Source organism: Salvelinus fontinalis, chromosome 16 (assembly GCF_029448725.1).
Source record: "Salvelinus fontinalis isolate EN_2023a chromosome 16, ASM2944872v1, whole genome shotgun sequence".
In the NCBI taxonomy this organism is placed as follows: domain Eukaryota; kingdom Metazoa; phylum Chordata; class Actinopteri; order Salmoniformes; family Salmonidae; genus Salvelinus; species Salvelinus fontinalis.
In genome coordinates this window covers 29,227,256-29,252,835 of record NC_074680.1, presented here as the reverse complement: position 1 = coordinate 29,252,835, position 25,580 = coordinate 29,227,256, and the positions used below count along the sequence as shown (strand labels likewise).

The following is a 25,580-nucleotide window of genomic DNA, read 5'->3' as shown; positions in this document are numbered from 1 at the left end:
GAGGGCAGGGCGTAAGGAGCACTAGGGACACCTAGAGGTCAATGGCATCACTGGGTGCAGGGTTGGGTAGATTATTTTCTAAATGTAATCCTTAAAAGTTACTAGTTACCTGTTCACAAGCGTAATCAGTAACGTAACTTTTTTTTCCGCAAACATTCTTTCTGAATTTAAAAGTAATCCAATAAGTAATCACCTAGTTTTTCAAAAGTATCTGTAATCTGATATTTTTTGTTGTTGTTGCTGGTAACGTAACTGATTACAGTTTTTTGTAATCGGATTACATGTACCTGATCACATGTAATCAGTTACTCCCCAACCCTGACTGGATGTGTGGGAAAGTAACACTTTCACTTCATGTTGGTTTACATCATTAGCTCAGGAAACAGAGGGCATACATGTGCTTGTTACACCCAGGTTAATTCCAGATTTAGTGCTAATACTGTACTTATCAGAGGAGCCTTGTTTCTGTTAAACTGTCTAATACTGGGCTACATTAACATGAATACAGCAATGATGGTAAATTAAGTCAGCTCTCACATCACCCAAAGGGCCAACTGTAAGAGATCACTGGTTTATTTTCAGTAACGGTCTATGAGAGTTGCCTATTAGAGGGAAAACCATAGTGGGCCTTTTAAAAAAGGCTAACATGCTGAAACTGACAGATCTCTGCAATCCATTTGGATCTCATTCAAGATTATGGCCCCATCTAAGTGACTGCAGATTATTGTTCACAGAGAGGTGCGCTAAACCCAGATTATCCACTTGCTGGGGATCCATTTGACCCGATGAACACAACAAGCCAGCCTCACACGCCCTTGCATCTGTGGGTGTTTATTATTTTTTCAGTTTTGGAGGCAAGGAAAGGAGTGTAATGGACATGACTCCAAACCTCACAGTATTAAATAGATTACAGTGGTCACTGGTTGGAGAATAACAGTTGTGGATAGAAAGAGACATTTGTTCATGCCCCACTCTCCTAACATACGGATACTGTATACACAGTTGAAGTCAGAAGTTTATATAAACCTTAGCCAAATACATATAAACTCAGTTTTTCACAATTCCTGACATTTAATCCCAGTAAGAATTCCCTGTTTTACATCAGTTAGGATCACCACTTTATTTTAAGAATATGAAATGTCAGAATAACAGTAGAGAGAATGATTTATTTCAGCTTTTATTTCTTTCATCACATTCCCAGTGGGTCAGAAGTTTACATACACTCAATTAGAATTTGGTAGCATTGCCTTTAAATTGTTTCACTTGGGTCAAACGTTTCGGGTAGCCTTCCACAAGCTTCCCACAATAAGTTGAGTTAATTTGGCCCATTCCTCCTGACAGAGCTGGTGTAACTGAGTCAGGTTTGTAGGCCTCCTTGCTCGAACACGCTTTTATAGTTCTGCCCACACATTTTCTATGGGACTGAGGTCAGGGCTTTGTGATGGCCACACCAATACCTTGACTCTGTTGTCCTTAAGCCATTTTGCTACAACTTTGAAAGTATGCTTGGGGTCATGACCCATTTGCGTCCAAGCTTTAACTTCCTGACAGATGTCTTGAGATGTTGCTTCAATATATCCATATAATTTTCCTTTCTCATGATGCCATCTATTTTGTGGAGTGCACCAGTCCCTCCTGCAGCAAAGCAAAGCTGCAGCAAAGCACCCCCACAACATGATGCTGCCACCCCCTTACTTCACGGTTGGGATGGTGTTCTTTGGCTTGCAAGCATCCCCCATTTTCCTCCAAACATAACGATGGTCATTATGGCCAAACAGTTCTATTTTTGTTTCATCAGATCAGAGGACATTTCTCCAAAAAGTACTATCTTTGTCCCCATGTGCAGTTGCAAATCATATTCTGGCTTTTTTATGGCGGTTTTGGAGCAGTGGCTTCTTCCTTGCTGAGCGGCCTTTCAGGTTGTGTGAATATAGGACTCGTTTTACTGTGGAAATAGATACTTTTGTACCCGTTTCCTCCAGCATCTTCACAAGGTCTTCACAGTATCTTCACAAGGTAGAGATGATCTCTAGGAGACAGAACGCGTCTCCTTCTTGAGCGGTATGACAGCTGTTTGGTCCCATGGTGTTTATACTTGCTTACTATTGTTTGTACAGATGAACATGGTACCTTCAGGCGTTTGGAAATTGCTCACAAGGATGAACCAGACTTGTGGAGGTCTACAATTCTTTTTCTGAGGTCTTAGCTGATTTCTTTTGATTTTCCCATGATGTCAAGCAAAGAGGCACTGAGTTTGAAGGTAGGCCTTGAAATACATCCACAGGTACACCTCCAATTGACTCAAATGATGTCAATTAGCCTATCAGAAGCTTCTAAAGCCATGACATCATTTCTGGAAGTTTCCAAGCTGTTTAAAGGCACAGTCAATTTAGTGTATGTAAACTTCTGACCCACTGGAATTGTGATACAGTGAATTATAAGTGAAATAATCTGTCTGTAAACAATTGTTGGAAAAATTACTTGTGTCATGCACGAAGTAGATGTCCTAACCGACTTGCCAAAACTATAGTTTGTTAACAAGAAATTTGTGGAGTGGTTGAAAAACGAGTTTTAATGACTCCAACCTAAGTGTATGTAAACCTCCGACTTCAACTGGACATGTAGCTCTTTTCAAGTATCATCAGCTCACTGGCCCTAAACGTGTTTGTGAAAATGAAAAGAAAAAACCTAAAGTATAGACATCACATATATTTTGACAAAGCATACAGCAGTTCATGTTTCACATTATATGTCACTAAAGTAAATATACTGAACAAAAATATAGAACGCAACATGCAGCAATTTCAAAGATTTTACTGACTTACTGTTCATATGAGGAAATCAGTCAATTGAAATACATTCATTATGCCCTAATCTTTGGATTTCACATGACTGGGAATACAGATGTGCATCTATAGGTCACAGAAACCTGTGAAAAAAATAGGCCTCAGGATCTCGTCACAGTGTTTTTGTGCATTCAAATTGCCATCGATTAGATGCAATTGTGTTTGTTGTCCGTAGCTTAAGACTGCCCATACCATAACCCCACCGTCACCATGTGGCACTATGTTCACAACGTTGATATCAGCAAACCGCTCGCCCACACAATGCCATACACGTGGTCTGCGGTTGTGAGGCCTGTTGGACGTACTGCCAAATTCTCTAAAATGACATTGGAGGCAGCTTATGGTAAAGAAATTAACATTCAATTATCTGGCAACAGCTCTGGTGGACATTCCTGCAGTCAGCTTGCCAATTGCACGCTCCCTAGAAACTTGAGACTGTGGCATTGTGTTGTGTGAATCTGTGGCATTGTGTTGTGTGACAAAACTACACATTTTAGAGTGGCCTTTTATTGTCCCAAGCACAAGGTGCACCTTGTAATGATCATGCTGTTTGATCAGCTTCTTGATATGCCACACCTGTCAGGTGGATGGATTATCTTAGCAAGGGAGAAATGCTCACTAACAGGGATGTAAACAAATTTGTGCACAAAATTTGAGAGAAACAAGCTTTTTGTGTGTATGGAACATTTCTGGGATCTTTTATTTCAGCTCATGAAACATGGGACCAACACTTTACATGTTGAGTTTATATTTTTTTTCAGTGTACATTTATAAATAGACAAACTAAAGGAAAGGGGGTTATCCGCAGTTCACTAATCTACAATCTATGGAGCAGAAGTGAACCGAATTCAGCTGAACAATACCTCCCACTCTTACTCTGCATGTGTGCAATGACCTACACAGGAGTATCAGGATCCTCCTATTTCTCTACTTCCTCGTGCCCACAGTAGTGTCCCCCATTCCTCTGACCAAACCCCTGGGGTGCTAAATGGGTGGGGGTTTAGGAGCACCACCACTCTGGAATCTGTAAAAGAAACACAAGCATACAGGTAGGGTTTTACAGTGTATCCTCCGCTCTAGAACACGGACATCTGACCTCAAGACCAAACTAGATTTACTCACTACAACCCAAGGGTCTGAGTTTAGGGCTTTACCCACCTGCTGTCCTGCTCGAGGTTGGTAATCAGGACCCTGTACCCGTTAGGAAGGAGGCCGGTGGATGGCAGGGTACTTGCCATTCCTCTGATCTGCCTATAGGTCATCTCTGCCTGGGCACTGCGGGCGTGGTTGGCAGCGCTGCTGTGTTTTTGCTTCTTGTCTGAGATGGGAATTAACACAGTTGTGTGGATTAAAGTGCTATCTCTGACCGGATGAGTGTCAAACCCTAATGAGTGGATAACCAAGCCTGAGTCCCATAGCATAGCCAAAGAGAGAGAGAGAAAGACGTATGCTCTCTGTGTTGGTTAACAGCTCTGCCCATCATGGAGGTGAATGAAACATGTGTGTTCCCCATAACCAGACACTTTTAGATTCTAATGTTGGTATTTGATTAATATTGATGAGGATATCATGATGTACTGTGCGGATGTGCCGTGTGTGTGGCATTTAATAGGGAGTGCTAACTAACGTTTGGGCGTGTCATGGGGCAGTGCTTCATCCAAGTTGCAGGGCATCACGATCTCATGACCCAGGAAGTGCTGCAGATGCAGTCCTCCACTCAGACTGGTCCCCCGCAGAGGGGCAGTTCGGGACATGAGGGGAAGCAGGCCAGGCAGGTTCATATCCATGCCGGACCCATGAGCCATTGGGCGCTGTGGGGAGAAAGGGAGAGACAGTGAATACCACACCAATACTATACCACAAAAGAGGATATACAGCCTACATAAAGCTACTTTGAGTCAGGTGATATTAATGGGTGTCCATAATAAGTGCACATGGGGACACGTTAGCAACACTGTCTCAACTCTCTGACCTCACTAATATGTCCTGCATTGGCTCCCATCTATGCTTCCTGCCTCACTACACCCTCCATAGCTAGTCTCTGCACAACCCACGTTACAGTATGGATGGCTACATTTCTATTGTCTTTCATCACGTGTAAAAATCTAATTAGAGAATGATAATGATCACTCAATAATAATAACAACTGTTGAATGAAAACAAAAAAAAGAGCTGGGTGAGAGCAGGCATAAACCTGAAACGAACGGGATGGGGGTCAAGAGCAGGAAGAGGGTTTTGAATTTATGTTTTTAATGAGAAAGCCCAGGATCCCCCTCTCCCTCTCGCTCCCAAATACTCTCTTAACGAGCACAGGGGGCCGGGTTGACCCAGCTAATAGGGGGGCAAATCCATTGGTGCATTATCGGCCGTGCACATTTCATCTAATCAGCAGGATGAACTGAGCTGGCTTAGGCTGCTTTTAATTCAGCACTGGAGGAGCATTACTGCCCCCATCTCTTGTTATGTGCAGATCAAATCAGGGAGACAAACTGGAAGTTTGATCCTTGTGTTTTGGTAGTTGCTGTTTGGTTGTTGTTTTTCTGTACGCTGTTTGAGTTCAAGTTGCATTGCAGTTGACATGATATGGCCAGTTATCTGGCCTTTAACAGAAATTAGGCCTTTGTGGCTTCTTAGGTCGGAGATAGCTGCAGTGGTCGCAGGAGAAGATGCAGTTAGGAAGACAAAGCTCTTACCAACCAGGTGATACACAAAGGCAGTACCATAACTCCCACCTGGACCTCTGTGCAGAGTAGCTCAGCCTTGGTCCTCTCCTCCAGGGTGACCATCACCCCATCCAGAACCTGCAGTCTGGAGAGGCGTAGTACCACTGCCGGCCTATGGAGGGATCGCCAGGCCACCTGGGACAACAGAAAACATTTACTCATGTAGGACCTCGGAGTGAAGGCTGTCCTGTAAGGACTAAACTGGCATGGGTCTGTTTGTGAGTCCAACACAGTTCTCTGAATTCACCACCCTCAGAGACCACACTCTCATCATCTCCTATGCCGGCCCCACTAGCCCTACCCTCCCCCCGTCCAGCTGATGGAACCCTCTGCTCCCCCCTTCACAGGGGACAAAGCCATCCTCTCCGGTCAGAGCCCTGTCAGTCCCTACAGGAGGGAAAACTGAACAGAAGAGAAGGAGAGGAGAGATGATCTGGCCAGGGCACATGGGTGCAGCAGTGATCTCATGCGGCTGACAGCAGGGGGTATTGTCTCTGGAGCGGCTGCTGGCTCTCCACCCTGGCAGGATTAAGCCCCATGGGGGAAGGGAAGGGATTGGATGGGTGGGTGGGGGCTGTGGGGTAAACAGGCTGGCCCAGCTGAGAAGGCCTCCATGGATGGCAAGCCCTCTGCACTGTGCAATAAGAGCTCTGATCCATGGGCTCCAGATGGGTGCTGAACCCAGGCCAATAGTGTCTGATAACGGCCCTGCCATTTGGTCAGCGGATTTGTCTCTGATGCAGGCCAGTTTGAGGCACAGCAGATGGTCCATCATGTAATCGCTTAATTTAGAACTACAGAATTGCACTGAGTGTGTGTTTGGTAAAAGTGAGTCTGTGAGCTTGTGTGTGAGAATTTGGGTGAGGGTGTAAATGAGGTAATGTGTGTGTGTGTGTATGTATGTGTGTGTGTGTGTGAGAGAGTCTGTGTCTCAGTACACATATTTGAAGTGTCCTCTGGCCTCTAAATAAGAGCAGCCAGGTTTGGTCTCTTGGATTTCCATTGCGCACAGAACTCAGGGGCTTTTCAGACAAAATGAACACACACTGAAATGCAGGCGAAGGAGACCCATAATGGGAATAATTTGACAATTTTCATACTGAGCCCTTTCATTCACTGAGCCCTTGCTTGATTGTAGTAATTGTAGCTTCCGGTAGACATACAAGGTTGTAACCGACATTGGTAAAAAAACAAATAGATACTCACAGGATTCCCTACAACTGACAGCTCAATCAGGGAGGGAAGGACTTCTAGCTTGTCCAGCTCTGAGATGTCCTACAGGGAATAGAAAGGAGAGATAAGACATATTATACTGTCTGTCCTACTCACTTCATAGCAGCATGAATTTAACCCCTCCCCAATCCATTAGGGCCAAACCTCATCCACATTTTGAAGCTGTGAGAGAGGAGCGGGGCAGTTCATGGGAGAGATTACATGTGTGATCTTTCATTAATCTCATGAGAGTTTAGGCATCCAAAAGGGGAGCGGGGGCGTCTCTCTCCCCCACGGAACGTGACTGAGCCGGGCTGTGACTCACACAGACCTCCATTAATTGAAAACATGAAAAGATTAAGGAAGAAAAAGAAGCGAATTGGGGGAAAAAGAGACAAAGCACAAATCACCCGCCTGGGGTGAGAATGAGATGTAGGCTGAGACACTGATTACACGTTGCCTTGATTGTTCCTCTCTGTCCTCATACGTATAACCCTGACCTTCAGTCAATGTCGATTCTCCTTAATACTAGCTACCCCCACACACACGCCACAGTGGGGTGGTAACGATCTATAATTATGGAACTATATTTCCACCCCCTAGAATATACTGTAGATCAAAATAAAACAGACGCCAAATGCTCTGCACATGATGAGTGCATCACCATAATTCAGTAACTGCTGTAGAGGGAGTTTGACTTTGAACTTGGTGGACATTTCCACACTGTGAATGAATGAATTCCTCATTACAGTATATGAATGCATATGAATGGCTCAGTATTGCCAGAAAGTGCAATAACTTGCAGTTGCAGGACACTGGAGGACTGCTGGAGGAGGGGTACCTGTAGTTTGTTCATGCCCAGGAACAGCCTCCTCAGTTTGGTAAGGGGTTGGAGGTGGTTAAGTTCACGGAGGCGGTTCTCTGCCAGGTGCAGCTCCAGCAGAAAAGCCTGACCAAAAAAGGAGTTCTCCCCCAGGGCCTTGATCCGGTTCCGGTCCAAGACCAGCTCCCGGAGCTGATGCAGACCCTCCAAGCCCTCCACCTGGCTGATCTCATTACCTGAGAGGAGAAGGTAAGATATTACATCAGTAGGTAATTACATGACTACAGATACCCCTGTTACCAATATGATTTGACTGGGCGGCATCATTGCAAATTACAACACTGTGAATTTCAATCATTAACTCTGAAATTCACTCAGATACTTAAAGGGGAAATCTGAAGTTGAACCAACAACAGAGCGAACTCCCCGCCACTGTTTTTGGTAAACTGCTGAGGGATGGGGCTTGAGCAATGTAACCACATTCATAGACAGAGCTATCGATAGGACTGACCATCCATGCGATTAAAATAATAGTTTTAACCATATTTTGGGGCTATACAGTGTGTGTTTACAATTACATTGTTTACAAACAATGGAATAAAACAAGCTTATATTTTGGGTTCTGATAGGTAACGACAGTTGAACAAAGCTAATGAGGCATTTATAAGTTATAGGTATATATCTATAATTGAAAAGTACAAAAATGTATGTAGCAACTACAGATTGCCATTTTAAAGAGGAACTGGAAAAGGTGCATCTTCTGCCCTGAATCCGTGTGTATAGTGAGTGTGGTCTGTGGTGTGTACAAAGCTGTCTTGACAGGATTATAAACAAACATCCAGGGTGGGATTAGGATCAAACAGTCACTCAACTGAAGAAAACAATCATCAAATGCAAACAATGGCAGACAGAAAAAGGCACTGTTTTCCTGTGACTCATTGCCATGCCCATTTCGTTCCTATTCTTGTTGCATCATCTCCACCTGGACAGGTCTGAGAGAGCCTCGTCTGTTACTGTTACTGAGCTGTACTTTTCATCAGCTTTGAAACCTGAAGGAAGCTGTTACTGTACCTTGGAGGAAGAGTGCTTTGAGATTTGTTAGCCTGCTGAGCTGCAGATTGGCCATATTTGAGATGCCATTGTGGCTCAAATGCAGCACCTCCAGGCTGCTCATTAGTGGCTCTAGGCTGTCCACAGGACCCACTTCCCTGAAAGAGAGGGAAAGAATGGGCACTCTGAGCTTTAGCTGCCACTCTGACTGAATGCACTGCAACTTCTCTCCCCAGTGCCTCATTTAGAAGGCCAGACCTCAGGTGCACAGCAACTCAAGGCAAATCACACAAAAGCCTGACCCCCCCCCCCCCCCCCAAACCCCCTTCACATTTTAAACCTTTTACTTTGTGTAAACTCTCCTCTGGTCTTTTTCAATAGTATCAGTGAAAAGGGAGATTTGTGCTTTTCTGAGAGCAGCTAATAGAAGCCTAAAATCTTTGTCACTTCAACAGCTTCATGCTGCCCCCAAGTGGCTGAAAGTAGAAAAATATACTCTAGTCTATTGCAACAAAGACATGAAATTAGTCCTTTGCCAACCACACAGTATACTGAGAAGACAGAAATGTTTAAAGGTATTCATGAATTGTACATTTACGACTCACAAACTAGGTTTAAAAGTAATACATTTCAATGCCATGTTCAAATAATATACTTTTATCTGTACTGCTGGTACCTGCTGCCTTTTGATGAGCCCTGCTGGCCATAGCCACTGGAGTTCACCTTGTGGTAGAGAATCTGTCTGTTAGTCAAGGGGGCCTGGGCCTTCTGCCTGGGCAGGATGGATTCTATGTGATTATAGTTCAAACATAGTGCCTACATGGAAGAAAATAAGATTTTATTTTATTGTTGATGGTTTTAAAAAACCTGACAGTGCAACTGATAAATGTAAAATATATGGCACAGATTACATTTTAGAATGGTCGGAAAAGTCTGGCCGGTTGGTAACAATCATTTGGCAGGCCCACCTTGATGTTGGGCAGGTAGACAAGGCCACTGAAGGAGGTGAGGTTGTTGTGCTCCAGGTTGACACTGCGCATGTTGTGGAACAGGTCTGCTGGGGCCAGGTCCACCATACTGGGGAGAAAGGGAACACTTTATACACACTCACTCTTTCTTTTACTGTCTCTTCTACTCATCTAAAAGGTGACTGAAATACTGTGATGAACTACTACACAGTACACTATGCTCAATGACCTGATGGCACTGGACTGCAGGTTGAGATCAACGACGTCGGAGTAGTTGGAGTGTCCCAGTTTCTCTGCCACCATGTCAGGGGTCAGGCGTCCACCAAACACATCCTTGGCATTTTCACACTCCGTCATTTCCTGTGGATAACAATGACGTCACTTCTGTTTCATCTCAATTCAGCAAAAGTTTTATTTATCTCTAAAACGAATAGCTCTATTTGATTATGATGTAAACATACCACTGCAACCCCATCCAGTGCCTTTAGAGAGGGTAGATGGAACACCACATAAATCCTATAGCTTTCCAGTTTCTCCACTAAAGGATTACCATACAGATCCAGAATGATTAAGTTTGTCAAAGCCTAGAAAGAAATGTAAAAAACAATTATCTTACTTTATTTTAATTTCCACATTGACTATTAGTAACAGTGTATAAAAAACAGCTTTTATGTATCCTGTGGGTTGGTGTACAGTATGTTATCATGCTTGGCTGTGTGAGGTCAGCTCACCTTTAAGTGGTAGATGTCTCGTGTGGAGGTGATGATGTTGTTGCCTATGTACAGCTCGAATAGTGAGCGGGCCCTATGCACCCCGTTCAGGGAGCCAATGCAGTTGTTCTCCACAGACAAGAAGTGGAGGTTGGGCATCCGGTCCAGGACAGTGCCGTCCAGACAGGACAGCTGGTTCCCATTCACACTGAGCTTAGTGAGCTGGTGCAGTTTGGACACACCTGAGAGGACAAAGATAGGGAGGGATATCTCATACATCTTTGATGGACATGATTCCCTTGTCAATACCAAATAATTCTCTCTTCCTTGAATAGACCTAGTGCATTCTGAACCAAGAGTGCCAAGGGTTTTCTATTGTGTTAAAATATATATGACAACACTTAATAATTTGTCATGTGGTGACCATTGAGATTAGGACTGACCGTCTAGCCTAGAGATGCAGTTGTCGTTGAGGGACAGCTCCTCTAGATGCTGGCAGTTGTCCAGACCCTCCACTTTAGAGATGTTGTTGTCATTGAAGGAGGCCCAGCGCAGGTTGACCAGTTTGTCCAGGTTGGTGAGCCTGGAGAGCCTCTGGCTGTCAAGGTTAAGGGCTGTGATCTGCTCAGAGTTCAGAGGTCACTGTTAAGTAAACAGACTGCACTTGTACCGCAGATGAAGCACCTGGAGAGAACCCATAAACCACAAGCTGAAACGAGTACATCTTTATTGTTCCTGGACTCCAGTATTGTGTATATTAGTGTTTGTTTCACCTTGGTGGTCCAGCCTTGCTCTAGGTCTCCAGTGATGTCCCAGGGCGAGGGGCTGAGTTGATCCAGGAGCTGGGCTGCAGAGAGCAGGCTGAGACTGCGGGGACGCTCACTGTCCGTCCGGGAGTGGGCCAGCAGAGATGCCTGTAGCCAGAGTGTGAATCAGACTGAGGAATTACTACTCTCAACACAGACGTTAGACCAAACGTTCTCACGCAGCATGTAACAGCAAAGGTAGCCCACTTACATTAAAGTATTCAACTTATCTGGCAAATTATGAACTAAGAAGAGAGTGATTCTCTTGTCTAACTCTTACCTGGCTGATTCTGGAGCTTGCAGCCATCTGAACAGCAGCGCCTGCCTCTTCCTCTGTCACCAGCATGTCATCCAGGTGTGTAAGGCTAATCAGACGTCCCAGAACCGTCATCCTTACCGCCTCGGGCTGGGACAAACGCATCACTTTCATCAGCACAGTGTCTTATGGTCTTACTATATGGACACTAGACTAGACCAACGTTAAAGCTGGTGGTAGTGTGTGTGGTTTTACCCTATGCCAGGGGTTGTGGCGGGTGTCCAGTCTCAGCAGGGTGGGGGCATGTTTCCGGAGCACAGCAGTCTCCTCCCTAGCGCGGGTCAGCTGGTTCCAGCGTAGGTCCAGTTGATTGAGCCGCCCCAGACCCCTCAGCCCCTCCAGGGTCAGCAGGTGGTTGTAGCTGGCGTCCACAAACTCCAGGTTGGGCTGGAGGAACACAGAGAAACATTATGGAACATATTTGCTGTATGTAGGACTCCAAGTTGAAAATGATTCATGAAGATTGGTCGACCTAAACGCCCCACCCGTCAGAACGCACCATGTGGGAGATGTCATCTAGTTGTGTAAACTCATTGAAGCTGATAGTCAGGCGGCGCAGGGCTGTCAGACGAGAGATCTCCTTCAGCTTACTCAGGCTGTTGCCATGGAGATTCAACACCTTTGACCAGGAAAGAAGAAAGATGAAAGTGGGGCACCAGCACAGTACAGAGAGGATAACAGTGCTAAACCTAGTGGGCTAAAGTACCATTATGTGTTAGTCCCTCACTCAGAGGCCTCAACCCTTACTGTAATCTGACTGAGGACGTTGGCCCTGGCTACATTGAGTAAAGTCTTCTCGTCCAGGCTCAGCAGCTTGGGCCGCGGTTTGAGCATGGGCTCCATGTTTAGAGTTTCCTCGTCCAGGTTGATATCGTTGGGAGGGGTGTCGTCTGTGCCTCTGCTGTTGGGCTCTGGGAACGCAGGCTGTGCTCGGTCCTGAGAGGAGGGAACATCATAGTGGTGAGGACAAACGGTTGGTGAATATCAGCACCTGGTTGGTGGGTTTATAAAAATTGGAACATTGAAAGACAAACAGGGTATCCTTTTTCCTACCTGCGAGATATACTCAAAGTCGATGAGGTACTCCGGCAGGACAAGCTCACGGTCAAATACAAACCACTGACTCTGTCTCAGACTGCAGTCACAGCCACTGTGGATCTTGGAGGAGCAAGGCCTCTCTATTTGGATAGAAGTCTCAGGTTGGTCAACAATAAGATGGAATAGAAGAATGTTGACTTTTGCTGGCTGTTTCCATTCTACTGTCACCAGTAAAAAACTGGTTGTTCTGAAAAGTAACAGTTGTGATATTTCACATGACATTACCTCCATTTGTCTTATGGACCTGCTCTGGGCTCACATTGCGGTAAACAGAGTGAGCTTTGGGGTAGTTGAGGGCGTCCACTGAATCCCCTTCATGGATGGGGAAGCTGCGGCCCAGGAACACTTTGGACACTATGAGCTGACCTTGGAACAGGAGGAGAGTTTGAATAATTCCATTTCAGTTTCTCTGACACAGGTTCATTAAAAGCAAAAAAATATAATTTGTACATTTACATTTTTATCCTGATTTATATCCTCAAGGTTTCATTAGCAATACAAATTCATTGAAGTGTGTGAAAGGATGAAATAGGACCATACAGACCATGTCTGAAAAGAAGAGGGTCTATGCTCTGCTTGGAGGTGCCTTGGTTGGCCTGTCGCTGTGTGTACTCAATCCTGGGGCTGTCCATCACACTCAGGCTGTTAGACAAGGGTACAGCTCTCTCTCTGCCCAGGGCCTAACACAGACACAAGACACATGACAGTGTCAAGAACTAAAACAATGACACAATCTCAGGCATAGTGTACAGTCTAAATAAGCAATATGTGTACCTTATACATATCTGCTGTTTTAAAGCCGTCCTCTGGAATGTGCAACATCTCATTCTTCTCACTGGTTCTTTCAGGATCAGACACATAGAACAGGTACTCCAGCCAGCGTTTGTAATTCCTGCACAGATGGAACTGCAGTCAGACAAATGTAAATACTGTCAAAATATTTCAGTTTATGTGGTCTGTTATCAAAAAATATAAATGTTCAACTATTTCTGTGTAATATTAGACATAGACATAATACTGAAGAGCTGAGGTGAATATCATAGAGAAAAGGAACGCTGTGTGTAGAAGAAAGAGCTGCCATTTTAAGATTTAACAGTCTCATCATGGGAACTCACTGTGAGAACATTGTCGACTCCTCGCTGGCCAACAGGGTATGAAGCTTGTCCTCGAAACGAAGCCGCAGAGAACGGTTATGGATGCGGATGATACGGTTGATCTTAATGCCAGTGATGCCATGAGCCTTGTAGTCCCACGCACAGAACCGTGAGAGCAGAAGGTCATAACAGGAAGTGAACCTGTTGGGAGGAGAGATAAAACAGTGGACTCAGTAGCTAAATGCTGCAAATCACCGACATAAATCATCTACACAAATCACCTACACAAATGAGGTAAACTCAAGACAGATCAGTCCGAAAAAACTTGGATGAAACATATCATTACATGATCTAGTACTATATGGTCACATAAGTAATTTCCCTGCAGGTACCCTAGCTAATGTCACTGTTATGTAAAAGGAGATAATTTGTACCAGGGGTCTGTGGAGCAGCCCTCTTCAAACCGAATATTCCCCACTGTCTCAAGCTCCATCAGCAGAAAGTAGACCATCATCTCGTTCCTTTTGGTGGCTTGGGCCAAGTCCCGCTGGTAACAGGACTCAATCCTGCAAAAACAAGATAAAAACACTCTCCTTTTCACACTTCATTATCTTAGTGCCAATAGAAAGCTTACATATAAACAAGAATGCCAAATGAGACTGTATTAAACCCTTCTAAACTCAAAGAAGTTTAGAAATTCTCAGAATGGCGCTGTTTTACGGGCTCTAACCAATTGTGCTATTTTGTGTGTTTTTTCATATTGTTTGTAATTTATTTTGTACATAATGTTGATGCTACCGTCTCTTATGACCGTAAAGAGCTTCTGGATATCAGAACAGCGATTACTCACCTCGAACTGGACAAAGATTTTTTATTTAATGAGCTGACGCGAAGGATATAATGTTGCTCCCCGACAAGGCCCAAATCCCCGTCATTCGCATGAAGAAAATAAGGAAATAGAGGGGGCGGAGATCAGGGTGCCTAGTGAGAATTAGTCAGCAAGTGGGTAACCCGCCTCTACCATCCGTTCTATTAGCCAACGTGCAATCACTGGAGAATAAACTGGATGAGCTCCATTCGAGACTATCCAACCAACGGAACATTAAAAACTGTAATATCTTATGTTTCTTATGAGTCGTTGCTGAACAACGACACGTATAACGTACAGTTGGCTTGGTTTTCCGTGCATCGGCAGGACAGAGCAGCTACGTCTGGTATGATGAGGGGTGGGGGTGTGCGTCTATTTGTCAATAACAGCTGGTGCACAATGTCTAATATTAAGGTAGTCTCAAGGTATATGCTCGCCTGAGGTAGACTACCTCATGATAAGCTGTAGACTGCACTATCTACCAATAGAGTTTATCTATATTTTTCGTAATTCGCGATATTCCAAAATATTTTTTAGAAATATTTAACTTCCACACATTAACAAGTCCAATACAGCAAATGAAAGATAAACATCTTGTGAATCCAGCCAACGTGTCCGATTTTTAAAATGTTTTACAGCGAAAACACAATATATATTTATGTTAGCTGACCACAATAGCCAAACACACAACGCCATTTATTCACCGCTAACATAGCTTTCACAAAACCCACAAATAGAGATACAATTAATCACTAACCTTTGAACAACTTCATCAGATGACAGTCTTATAACATCATGTTATACAATACACTTAGGTTTTGTTCGAAGATGTGCATATTTATAGGTATAAATCGTAGTTTTACATTGCAGCCACCGTCACAAATAGCACCAAAACAGCCAGAATAATTACAGAGAGCAACGTGAAATACATAAATACTCATCATAAAACATTTATGAAAAATACATGTTGTACAGCAAATGAAAGATAAACATCTTGTGAATCCAGCCAATATTTCCGATTTTTTAAAGTGTTTTACAGCGAAAACACAATATATATTTATGTTAGCTCACCACAATAGCCAAACACACAACGCCAACATAGCTTTCACAAAACCCACAAATAGAGATAAAATTAATCACTAACCTTTGAACAACTTCATCAGATGACAGTCTTATAACATACTGTTATACAATACATTTATGTTTTGTTCCAAAATGTGCATATTTATAGCTACAAATCCTGGTTTTACATTGTGAATACGGCGCCATAATGCACCAAATTGTCCGGAGAAATTTTGGACAGTCACGTAATCTAACCAAAAAACTCATCATGAACTTTACTAAAAAATACATGTTGTACAGCAAATGAAAGATACACTGGTTCTTAATGCAACCGCTGTGTTAGATTTTAAAAAATAACTTTAGTACAAAGTACAGCATGCAATATTCTGAGACAGCGCCCAGCAATTCTCTGCCATGTTGGAGCCAACATATTCCACAAAAATACGAAATAACATCATAAATATTCTCTTACCTTTGATGATCTTCCATCAGAATGTAGTGCAAGGAGTCCTAGTTCCACAATAAATCGTTGTTTTGTTTTAGAATGTCCATTTCTTCTGTCGAATTAGCAACTTTGGCTAGCATTGTGGAGGGCACATGTCCATCAACTCTTGGCGCATGGAACAAAAAATTCCAAAAAGTCACAATAAACATCGAATAAACTATGTTTTTCTCATATGTATCCAATAAATTCCAAGACGGAGTATTTCGTTGTGTATACCTAACGCATTTCAGAAGACAATGTGGGGTTCCCTGGTGCGTGGCTAAATACTGCCAATAGGGCAGACCTGTCACTCCAAAAGCTCTCATTCGGTCTCACATCAAGCTAGACACCCCATTCAACATTCTACTGCCTGTTGACATCTAGTGGAAGGCGTATGAAGTGGATACAGATCCATAAATATAAGGCAATTGAATAGGCAAGGCCTGACACAGAGCCCCATTTTCAGAATTTTCACTTCCTATTTGGAAGTTTGCTGCCAAATGAGTTCTGTTTTACTCACAGATATAATTCAAACAGTTTTAGAAACTTCAGAGTGTTTTCTATCCAATAGTAATAATAATATGCATATCGTATGATCTAGAACAGAGTACGAGGCCGTTTAATTTGGGCACGATTTTTTCCCAAAGTGAAAACAGCGCCCCCTATTCACTAAGAGGTTTTTAATGCAGGGAAACTTAAATCCGTTTTACCTCATTTCTACCAGCAGTCACGTGCAACCAGAGGAAAAAAAAACTCAACCACCTTTACTCCACACAATTCTATCCTCCTGATTCCTGCTTACAAGCAAAAATGAAAGCAGGAAATACCAGTGACTCGCTCAATACGGAAGTGGTCAGATGAAGAGGATGCTACGCTACAGATCTGTTTTGCTTGCTCAGACTGGAATATGTTCCGGGATCCATCAAATAGCATTAAGGAGTTTACCACCTCAGTCACCGGCTTCATCAATAAATGCATCAACGACGTTGTCCCCACAGTGACCGGACGTACATATCCCAACCAGAAGCCATGGATAACAGGCAACATCCGCACAGAGCTAAAGGCTAGAGTTGCCACTTTCAAGGAGCGGGACACTAATCCGGACACTTATAAGAAACCCCGCTATGCCCTCAATCCCACTCCACACTGCCCTTTCCCACCTGGGCAAACGGACACCTATTTGAGAATGCTGTTCATTGACAACAGCTCAGCGTTCAACACCATAGTGCCCACAAAGCTCATCACTATGCTAAGGACCCTGGGACTAAACACCCTCCTCTGCAACTGGATCCTCGACGTCCTGACAGCCCCCCCCCCCCCCCCCAGGTGGTAAGGGTAGGGAACAACACATCTGCCTCTCTGGTCCTCAACATGGGGGCCCCTCAGGGGTGCATGCTTAGTCCCCTCCTGTACTCCCTGTTCACCACGACTGCATGGCCAAGCACGACTCCAACACCATCATTGAGTTTGCTGACGACATAACAGTGGTAGGCCTGATCACTGACATTGATGAGACAGCCTATAGGGAGGAGGTCAGAGACCTGGCAGTATGGTGCAAGGACAACAACCTCTCCCTCAATGTGATCAAGACAAAGGAGATGATCGTGGACTACAGGACAAGGAGGGCCGAACACGCCCATATTCACATCAACAGGGCTGTAGTGGAGCAGGTTGAGAGTTTCAAGTTCCTTGGTGTCCACAAGACCAACAAACTATCATGGTCTAAACACACCAAGAAAGTCGTGAAGAGGGCACGACAAGGCCTTTTCCCCCTCAGGAGACTGAAAAGATTTGGCATGGGTCCACAGGTCCTCAAAAAGTTATACAGTTGCACCATTGAGAGCTTCCTGACTGGTTGCATCACTGCCTGGTATGGCAACTGCTCGGCGTCTGACCGCAAGGCACTACAGAGGTTTGTGCGTACGGCTCTGTACATCACTGGGGCCAAGCTTCCTGCCATCCAGGACCTCTATACCAGGCGGTGTCAGAGGAAGGCCCTGAAAATTGTCAAAGACTCCAGCCACCCTAGTCATAGACTGTTCTCTCTGCTACCGCACGGCAAGTGGTACCAGAGCGCCAAGTCCAGGTCCAAGAGGGTTCTAAACAGCTTCTACCCCCAAGCCATAAGACTTCTGAACATCTAATCAAATGGCTACCCAGACTATTTGCATTGCCCCTCCCATTTTCTACGCTGCTGCTACTCTGTTATTATCTATGCATAGTCACTTTAATAACTGTACCTACATGTACACTTGAAGACAGAAGTTTACATACACCTTTGCCAAATACATTTAAACATTTTTCACAATTCTTGACATTTAATCCTAGTAAAAAGTTAGGATCACCACTTTATTTTAAGAATGTGAAATGTAAGAATAATAGTAGAGAGAATGATTTATTTCAGCTTTTATTTCTTTCATCACATTCCCAGTGGGTCAGAAGCTTACATACACTCAATTAGTATTTGATAGCATTGCCTTTAAATTGTTTAACTTGGGTCAAACGTTTCGGGTAGCCTTCCACAAGCTTCCCACAATAAGTTAGGTGCATTTTGGCCCATTCCTCCTGACAGAGCTGGTGTAACTGAGTCAGGTTTGTAGGCCTCCTCACTTGCACACGCTTTTTCAGTTCTGACCACAAATGTTCTATAGGATTAAGGTCAGGGCTTTGTGATGGCCACTCCAATACCATGACTTTGTTGTCCTTAAGTCATTTTGCCACAACTTTGGAAGTATGCTTGGGGTCATCGTCCATTCGGAAGACCTATTTGCGACCAACCTTTAACCTCCTGACTGATGTCTTGAGATGTTGCTTCAATATATCTACATAATTTTCCATCCTCATGATGCCATCTATTTTGTGAAGCGCACCAGTCCCTCCTGCAGCAAAGCACCCCGACAACATGATGCTGCCACCGCCGTGCTTCACGGTTGGGATGGTGTTCTTTGGCTTGCAAGCCTCCCCCTTTTTTCTCCAAACATAACGATGGTCATTATGGCCAAACAGTTCTATTTTTGTTTCATCAGACCAGAGGACATTTCTCCAAAAAGTACGATCTTTGTCCCCATGTGCAGTTGCAAACCGTAGTCTGGCTTTTTTATGGCGGTTTTGGAGCAGTGGCTTCTTCCTTGCTGAGTGGCCTTTCAGGTTATGTCGATATAGGACTCGTTTTACTGTGGATATAGATACTTGTACTTGGATATTTGTACCTGTTTCCTCCAGCATCTTCACAAGGTCCTTTGCTGTTGTTCTGGGAATGATTTGCACTTTTCGCACCAAAGTACGTTCATCTCTAGGAGACAGAACGTGTCACCTTCCTGAGCGGTATGACGGCTGCGTGGTCCCATGGTGTTTATACTTGCGTACTATTGTTTGTACAGATGAACGTGGTACCTTCAGGCGTTTGGAAATTGCTCGCAAGGATGAACCAGACTTGTGGAGGTCTACAATTCTTTTTCTGAGGTCTTAGCTGATTTCTTTTGATTTTCCCATGATGTCAAGCAAAGAGGCACTGAGTTTGAAGGTAGGCCTTGAAATACATCCACAGGTACACCTCCAATTGACTCATATGATGTCAATTAGCCTATCAGAAGCTTCTAAAGCCATGACATCATTTTCTGGAAGTTTCCAAGCTGTTTAAAGGCACAGTCAACTTAGTGTATGTAAACTTCTGACCCACTGGAATTGTGAAATAATCTGTCTGTAAACAATTGTTGGAAAAATTACTTGTGTCATGCACAAAGTAGATGTCCTAACCGACTTGCCAGAACTATAGTTTGTTAACAAGAAATTTGTGGAGTGGTTGAAAAACGAGTTTTAATGACTCCAACCTAAGTGTATGTAAACTTCCGACTTCAACTGTATGCACGCACCACTTTTCCGTTTTTATTTCTTAATTTTTTTAAACAAGTAATTTTTTTCAATTCACCAATTTGGACTATTTTGTGTATGTCCATTACATGAAATCCAAATATAAATCCATTTAAATTACAGGTTGTAATGCAGTAAAATAGGAAAAACGCCAATACTTTTGCAAGGCACTGTATGTGGGACTGATACCAGTGTGGAAGAGCTGGTCACTTTTAAAGGACTTTGTGAATGATTACCTTGCCAATAGGACGATTGAATATTATTGTCTTGCAGAAAATATTTTTTTGTGTGAGTTTCCTCCAAATACATGATGTGGTAGGAATCATGAGACATCATCATTACACCTGTTAATACTTAGATTTAAAACAAAGTTATAAAAAATATTTCTTATTGTAACAGCAAGTAAAATATGCCCTTTGTGTTTTATAGAAATGCAAGGTGTTTAATGTGAATGATTTTATGCTTACTGCTAATGTTTTTTATACTGTCTATTTTTTCATGTTTTCTAAAAATTAATTTTAAGTATATTTCTTTTTTAAATGGTCTAGGGGAGTGCATGGATATTTCGAAGATAAATACACAACACAGAGGACTAAAGGTCAAGAGGACTAAAAGTCAATAGAGTACTAACGATCAATGGATCACGATGGATACATGTCACTCATTGCAAGGTTTTTTCTGTAAAAGGGGATTAATGATCAATGGGTCAGAGACATGGGAGGAATTTCAGTCTGGAACTCATAGCTACATGGCAAGTTCTCATTGGTCCAAATTGTTTATACATTGAGCCTGAAATAGGATACTTGTTAAGTTTTATTGCAAGGAATTCTAATTGGTCAACCACAAGCTAGGGTTGGGTTATAAATTACATCCTGTCTCCTTTGTTCTGTGGAGAGAATCACTGAGGACAGTGAAGAGTGAACATCTACCTCTCAGCATAACATCTATGATTTGTCCTCTTTGAATAAACCTATTTAATACATGTCTCCATACCCTACATTACTCATCTCATATGTATATACTGTACTCTATACCATCTACTGCATCTTGCCTATGCCGCTCTGTACCATCACTCATTCAATTATCTTTATGTACATATTCTTTATCCCTTTACACTTGTGTGTATAAGGTAGTAGTTGTGGAATTGTTACGTTAGATTACTTGTTGGTTATTACTGCATTTTCGGAACTAGAAGCACAAGCATTTCGCTACACTCGCATTAACATCTGCTAACCATGTGTATGTGACAAATAAAATTTGATTTTATTTATTTTTCTCCCCCTGATTTGCTTTGGGGTCTGTGTTATTTATTATTATGATTTTTTCTACTTTAATTTATTTAGTAGATATTTTCTTAACTCTATTTTCTTAACTGCATTGTTGGTTACGGGCTTGTAAGTCAGCATTTCACGGTAAGGTCTACTACACCTGTTGTATTTGACGCATTTGACAAATATAATTTGATTTTAGATTTATACACTCTTGGAGGTCTAATCCATTATTAATGTACATGAACTCACTCCTCCAGCTTCCTGTTCCAAAATTGCAACCTCTCCTTCAGGGTGTCCAGCTTGGAGAGGATCTTGTGTTCCAGGCCGGGGTCGCGGGTGATGTCAGCAAGGGTGTCACTGCGGTCCCCTGAGCCCTCACTCAGCGGTGACAGTCCATCCTCCCAGGTACGGGCCGAATTCCTGCACAGAGCCTGCACCTCCGACAGCTCACACTCCAGCTGCTCAAGACACCAACACAATAGTCATATTAAGCACCACTGTAAATATATGACATATGCATCAAAAGTCCATTGTTGAGGGCATAGTGTTGTACGGACGTTTTTGAGGGCATAATTGAGAGCTCTGATGCGGTCCTCTGGCAGCTGTAAGAGATTCCTCTTGTTCTCCAGCAGATTGGCCTGGGTCTCTGCCAGGTTCCTCTGGGCTGTCCGCACACGCATGTTGTAGTACATCATCTTCTTAATCACAGTGGACTGGAATGAACAGATGTTACAATGTACTGTATGCAATGGAACCCCTTTATTTATAGCATAGTTCATTAGACTGTAATTACAAGATTAGAAAAAAAACAACACCGGAAAAATACATCCATCATCAGAGTTCAGGGACGACTTATTAAACAAATGCTTTAATCTCTCAGTAATAGAGAGTATCAGACATTAAGATCCTATTAAATTACTAGAGGGATTATGTCATAAACCCTCAAAGTTCCAGAATGCTGTGGTAATGGCAGCCATTTTGGTCAGGGAGAAATTCTACTTCTTTACCAAAATGGCTGATCTTTAATACTGTTATAAGATAAGTGATGTCCATTCTAGTATTCTAATTGCTAATTCTATGCTATCACAGCCCTGGAGCCTGCACAGTGACAACAGTTACGAAAGCTGACCCTTGGGACTATTGACCTGTACCTCAGCAGCGTCCTTCAAATGCTTGCTGGAGACGTCGTAGGTGTCAAGCCGCTGGAGGCCTGGCATGTGGTAGAGCACGTGGGTGGCATAGTTACACAGCAGACATACTGGGGTGGGACTTGACTGGGGGTCCTTCAGTCCCAACTCTCTCAGACAGGTCAATGGGGCCAGGAGGGTCAGCTCCTGTTACACAACACGATAACATGATGTTGATGCTTAAGAGGGACACGTTTAAAAACACTAAACTGAAGCATGCACAACCCTGATTGCCACTCAACCCCACTAATGGTTTTGATGCTGTATATCTGTGAGGAGGGCATCACATTAACATAATTGATTGATGAGATGATTGGATTTCTACTTGTTTGCTGGTGGGGAGTTACTCTGAGGTTTCAGGGTAGATCATAGAGGACCAACTGTTCCTTCACCCAAACTCAAGCCATACCTGACATTCTGTATACTGTATGTTGTAAGAATATGGTAAAACATATATTTTTTAACACAATTTTATGAATAATTTTGTGGGAATCTCCCTTTAACCCTGCCACAGTACAAAAGACACATGCAAATTTGATACAGTTAATTCATGCAGCTCAATGAAATTAGTGTTTGAGTGAATGAAAATTAGTGTTTGTATTACTTGAAAAGAGAAGGACTTATTTCCTTATTTTTCTTTTTAACAGGCAACTAAAGGAGAAATGTCATATCAAAATGGCAAAGATGGTAAGCTTCAGATGAATTGTGCAACAGTTAAAATCAGCAGATATTTCTGTACTGCCGTAGCAATAGGCCTTCGACATAGATAAAATACAGGGAATTGCTGTAATCAGCTCTTTCAAAATCAAAGAGACCCGGGGAAATAGGAAACTATCGAGACTGACGGCCAATCAATAATAATACCCAATCCTTTGTCGGGTGACTGATTTCTACATTGTTGACTAGAATAAAGGTTTGAATGAATTATCATATATAGAATCTACTATAAATTAGGCAATCAAGATATTTGACTGAAAAGCAAGCCTGTAATTCACCATATGCAAAGGTGGTAGTCAGATATTAGATTGAGAAGGTGCAGAATTACAACCTTCCATTATTTGAAAATAGTTTCATGTTTTTTTTTCTTACCTTAAAAGAGCAGATCTTGTTCCCAGATAAATTCAGATTTTCAATGCTGATATTAGGATCAAGACTGTGTCCTGTGAAACAGATATAATAATTATCATTATAAATACATCAAAGATGTAATCTGTCAAGTTTATAGCCATTGGAGATGAACCTTCAACTCACCTATCTTCTCAATGTTATTGTCAGCTAAATTCAGCTCTCTCAGCTTTTGAAGTCTGTTTAATCCCTTTAAACAGGTATGAAGAAAGGACGAGACATCTAAAAAAATGCAGATTTCAACAAAACCAATCTATACAGATTATGAGGTGCATTTACATGACACAGAAATGCATCCATACCTCTATGTGAGTGATGAAGTTATTGTTAAGCCACAGCACCTGTAGATTGACAAGTGACTCCAAATTCTCAATCTTACTGATCTGATTGTCATAGAGGTACAGCTTCTGTAACTGATGGCAATTCTGAAGTCCAGAAATGTCCTACAATAATGAAAATAAATACCCCCCCAAAAAAGTATTGTTGGTATTAAAGATAAAAATGCAAATCCTAGCTAGATACAGTTATTTTGCAGACATTTTGCAGTCTATTCTGAATTGAGAAATCAAAGATGCTCAGTTTTGATGGTCAATATAATTCTGTTTTAGATACTCTTTAGATAAAAACTCTACACACATCTCCAATATGTCAGCATGAAGGAATGAAGAGAAACCTGGATCTTACTGTCAGCTGGCATTCCACCACCCAGAACTCCCGAAGCAGGGGACAGGACTCAAGGCCCTTGATGTGACTGATACTCTGGCCTACCAATGTGAGCTGGCACAGCCTTGGAAAAAGGGAGAGGCCAACCATACGAGGATAACCTGAAAAGAACACCTCCAGGGCTGTGATGCTGCTACCTTCCTGGGGTATCTTCTCATAAGACACCCCATTGGCAATACACTGTTGAGGTACAAAAAAAGTGTCTCCACAAGCCAAACAGAAAATGACACTAGTTTTAATCATACGTATCTGGTTGACACAAAATTACTCACCAGTTCTTTGACAGCCTCCTCATCACCATTATGTCTTTGCTTTTCACTCTGTATCATGTTGTTCTGTGCTGAAATATAAGCAATTGTTGATCATGTCATGTATAGCTAAAATAAGGAACATTGCTAAACTTAAGTACATTTGGGGGCTTGGTTTGGGGGCTGTAGGGGGTAATGGGTAATCTTACCTATCAGTAAACAAGCATCTGAAAAAAATCATAAAATTTACCCTTAGCTAAAATTTGAGGACAGATAAGAGATAGAAAACATTTAATATAAGTACAAATAGCAAGAATACGTGATTTGTGTCACTCAATAATTAGTTTACTAGCTAGCTACGTTAGCTCTAGCTAAGCTAACGTCGATAGCGGACTAGCTAACTGTAACGCCAGCTAATGCAAATGTACTTACATTCGAAGTTGCAGCCTGCACAAGTTGCAGCCTGCACATTAGTACACTGTCACGGACACTGTCTGCTCAGACCACTAAGTTAACCGAATACCAGTTTTGGACATCTGTTATTGCAGCTATTCTCTTTATGAAAACAAAAATATAATTTTTGCGTGTTTATATGGTAGACATTGTGCACCTGTAGCTAGCATGCCCCAGCAAGGTTTGTCATCAACCCGTATCCAGGGAAGTGCGTCCCCGTTGCTCAGGAGTCATCTGAACTTTTTCTTCGTACTTTTGATCATCACCACACGAGGGCGCTACAGTGCAATTCATTTGAGCAGAAACTAGCATGAACAGAACAAAGAAATGGTCCTCAACTGGATATTTGCATGAGTGAAATTACTTGCATCTACTAACGTGAAAACGTTTAACAAAAAAACAAAAACTGTCGTATGTTCAAACATAACATGGTACAGGAATATTACAATTTGCGTTATTATTGTGATGTGGTTTTAAGCATTTCAAACATGATACGCTTGAAAGATGCTTCAATATGCTCAAGTTATTTTATGCGTACTCTTGGAAACATACTGCATTGACTTCCATTGTATATTCAAACACTTTAATATTAGTCATGCTGAAACAGTTAACAGAATGTTACTCTGCCCCAAATAAGTGCCAA

At 42.6% G+C, this 25,580-nt stretch overlaps 1 protein-coding gene across 6 annotated transcripts; it reads right to left on the bottom strand.

The window, feature by feature from the left end:
* Positions 1 to 815: 815 nt before the first annotated feature.
* lrrc9 (leucine rich repeat containing 9) lies at positions 816 to 25,530 on the bottom strand. 6 transcript variants are annotated; one of them, XM_055864984.1, is made up of 34 exons: positions 24,917 to 25,530; positions 24,694 to 24,711; positions 24,509 to 24,576; positions 24,198 to 24,416; positions 23,816 to 23,956; positions 23,640 to 23,703; positions 23,478 to 23,548; positions 22,353 to 22,535; positions 21,759 to 21,914; positions 21,451 to 21,659; positions 14,081 to 14,212; positions 13,668 to 13,847; positions 13,327 to 13,444; positions 13,097 to 13,232; positions 12,778 to 12,918; positions 12,508 to 12,632; positions 12,202 to 12,390; positions 11,954 to 12,073; positions 11,650 to 11,841; positions 11,419 to 11,544; positions 11,106 to 11,246; positions 10,776 to 10,953; positions 10,354 to 10,574; positions 10,084 to 10,206; positions 9,852 to 9,982; positions 9,623 to 9,731; positions 9,331 to 9,470; positions 8,676 to 8,812; positions 7,623 to 7,840; positions 6,776 to 6,844; positions 5,567 to 5,704; positions 4,474 to 4,657; positions 4,005 to 4,164; positions 816 to 3,870 (listed from the first exon to the last, which is right to left on the bottom strand). In XM_055864984.1, exons 3-34 carry the CDS (start codon positions 24,563 to 24,565, stop codon positions 3,831 to 3,833), a joined length of 4,548 nt encoding a protein of 1,515 aa, XP_055720959.1. In that variant the 5' UTR covers positions 24,566 to 24,576; positions 24,694 to 24,711; positions 24,917 to 25,530; the 3' UTR covers positions 816 to 3,830. The 6 variants fall into 6 exon arrangements, with proteins under 6 accessions (XP_055720959.1, XP_055720961.1, XP_055720962.1 ...); XM_055864986.1 differs by having other exon boundaries at positions 5,579 to 5,704; XM_055864987.1 differs by having other exon boundaries at positions 23,816 to 23,854.
* Between the last annotated feature and the right edge of the window lie 50 nt (positions 25,531 to 25,580).

Bases quoted from the DNA above. Each gene is read 5' to 3' on its own strand.
- lrrc9 (XM_055864984.1), bottom strand. From the start codon at position 24,565: ATGATACAGAGTGAAAAGCAAAGACATAATGGTGATGAGGAGGCTGTC. The intron at 24,417-24,508 runs GTGAGTAATTTT...GTACCTCAACAG, and splicing joins AGGAGGCTGTCAAAGAACTG to TGTATTGCCAATGGGGTGTC. The intron at 7,841-8,675 runs GTACAGTAACAG...TTCTCCTCTCAG, and splicing joins CAAAGCACTCTTCCTCCAAG to GTAATGAGATCAGCCAGGTG.